Genomic DNA, 2,223 nt, shown 5'->3' with positions numbered 1-2,223 from the left:
TTAGCCATATGAAAATGGAAATAGTTCTAACCATAAATACAAACAAAATTAAAGCAAATACAAACCTTATTTATATCTATACATATATCCTCGTGATTTTTTATCAGTTCGCTTCGCCTTGGATTAAACATCCCAAATTGAGTTCATGTTATGAGTGACGGCTCACGTTTGGGTTTCGAGTCTGAGCTAATTAAGCAATGGTAAGATTGAGGACTTCCCTAAACTCCAGCCTCCTAGTCTCACTATAGAATGTCTTGTGCTTATTAGGCCAGTAAGTTAGCCAAATCCACCCTCTAATCTCCCACTCCATTGTCCTTCCTATGGCACCTTTGTCCACCTTCCACCTCACTCCATTGCCGTACTCGTCTCCAGCAAAGATCACCCCTCCCTGCCTCGTGAACGGCCGATAGGCGCTTGAGTACCTGTCCCTGAACCATGCCTTAGGGTTCAACAGTGCGAACCTCGAGGGCTTGGAGGAGAATACCTCTCTCCCGTCCATGCTATCATGGAGAAACCAGTTGAAGTTTGCACTGTATCCGTGCACCGACTCCTCAAACTTCCATGGCTTGAGGCTCACCGTCGTGGTCTCTCCAGCTGAAACCTTGATCCCCAGGTAGGAGTTCGGGGGTTCGAAGCCGGCCTCGATGGCTTTCTCATACTCAAACTCTCTTGCTGGGTTTTCGGAAGATTTGCCCACCGAGACACTGAGGATATTGGTTTGGACGAGTGGAGTTAGTTGCAAGGAGATTCGAGAAGGAAAGTGCTTCTCGGCCGCTCCTTCTCCCTTTTCTTCCATGAGCGCCTTGGTTACGAGCTGAGTAATGTCGCATCTATATAGACAGAAACCAGCATGTAATCAATATTGAAACATCACATCTAAAGCATCTTGGCGCATTAACTAGATGTTGATAATGAAACTAATCTCAACCTGATGTTATCAGTGTTCACAACTACGTCAAGCCAGTTCTGTTGTTTTAGGACTCTATAGTTGAATTGGATCACCCCTTCGAGCTGGTGGTAGTTTAGGGAGAAAAGAAGCCGTTCATCCGGCGGAGAGTGGGTCGAATTCACAGTGTCCATGGCGATCACCGGGCAGTAGAGGTGAACTTTCCACAGCCCAAAAGTCGAAAGAGAGTAAGAGAACAACGAGGATGGAGTTCTAATGGTGTGATTACTCGCTTGGATCTCAAGAATCCAATTTGTTATCGCTAGGTTGATGGACCGCATCCACTGCTCTTCCAAATTAGACCCTAACAATTTCATGAGAACCTTGGTGGCATTTCTCGACCTGCAGTTGGCCAAGTGGTTCTTGAGGCTATTGAGGCATGATGATCGAAGATCCATTGGAGCCTCGTAGATGCAGACGAGGAGCACAAGGGTGAGGAATGCGAGGTTGAAGATCTCCTTAAAGTTGGAATCAAGTTCGGGTTTCGGGACCCTGAGGCCGTAGGAATTGCCAGTACGGCATGGGTTACCGTTGTAGTGGAGCACATCTTCGACGAAGTTGACAGAGAGGCTGGGAAAGGTCTCCTCGCCGAGTAACTTTGATGACCTCGAGTCAGTTTTGTAGTGTTTCGAGGTCCAGAGAGCCACTGGGATCAGGCTGAACTCCACGTTGATTGAGAACACAATGGTCGGGGATGACGACTGAAGGACCGGGTCGGCTCGGGTGACGGACAGGTTGAGAGATGGGGATTGGGAGGAAGATGAGGAAGAGCATATGAACAAGGACAAGGACTTGGACTTCCATTGAGAGATGGAGGGGAGGTTTTGGAACCAGCAGAGGATGTCAGGAAAGCAACAAGAGGCCATTGTTGAAGGATTTTGAAAGATGATCTTCATCTTAGTTTCATATATAGAGTCTTGCAATAGCATATAATGTTGTAGTAATCTTCATGATAATTGTAAGGCCAAAACAAAATTAACTAGAAAAAGAAAAATAGAAGGTCAAAGGAAGAATATAGTTTGGTGGAATCTAATCCCAAGGAATTACTTTTGATTGAGGAAAGCAGACTCAAATGAAAAGAGAGAGATTCCTGAGAGGATATAATATAAATGCAATCCCTCATCTTTTACTTTGTTTTTTTTTTCTTTTTCCAGTGCATAATCTGAAATCGAAAAGCGAGTGGATCTCGACTAATTCAATTCGAGTCTAGTCAATTCACTAAGAAAATAAAGCTCTTTCAGTATTATTTTTTTCTATTTACGAGACTCAAATCTTAG

The 2,223-nt window shown here is 44.6% G+C and overlaps 1 protein-coding gene across 1 annotated transcript; it reads right to left on the bottom strand.

The window, feature by feature from the left end:
* LOC116188567 lies at nucleotides 1-1,846 on the bottom strand. The gene is made up of 2 exons (XM_031518014.1): nucleotides 929-1,846; nucleotides 1-830 (listed from the first exon to the last, which is right to left on the bottom strand). Exons 1-2 carry the CDS (start codon nucleotides 1,840-1,842, stop codon nucleotides 191-193), a joined length of 1,554 nt encoding a protein of 517 aa, XP_031373874.1. The 5' UTR covers nucleotides 1,843-1,846; the 3' UTR covers nucleotides 1-190.
* Nucleotides 1,847-2,223: the final 377 nt, after the last annotated feature.

This window comes from Punica granatum, chromosome 8 (genome assembly GCF_007655135.1).
Source record: "Punica granatum isolate Tunisia-2019 chromosome 8, ASM765513v2, whole genome shotgun sequence".
Classification (NCBI taxonomy): Eukaryota; Viridiplantae; Streptophyta; class Magnoliopsida; order Myrtales; family Lythraceae; genus Punica; species Punica granatum.
Note: the sequence above shows the minus strand (reverse complement) of the source record. Positions and strands in the feature narration are given on the sequence as shown.

What these genes read in the sequence shown, in the direction of transcription:
- LOC116188567 (XM_031518014.1), bottom strand. Translation starts at nt 1,842, where the DNA reads ATGAAGATCATCTTTCAAAATCCTTCAACAATGGCCTCTTGTTGCTTT. An exon ending in GTGAACACTGATAACATCAG is followed by an intron (nt 831 to 928) that starts GTTGAGATTAGT and finishes CTGTCTATATAG; the next exon opens with ATGCGACATTACTCAGCTCG.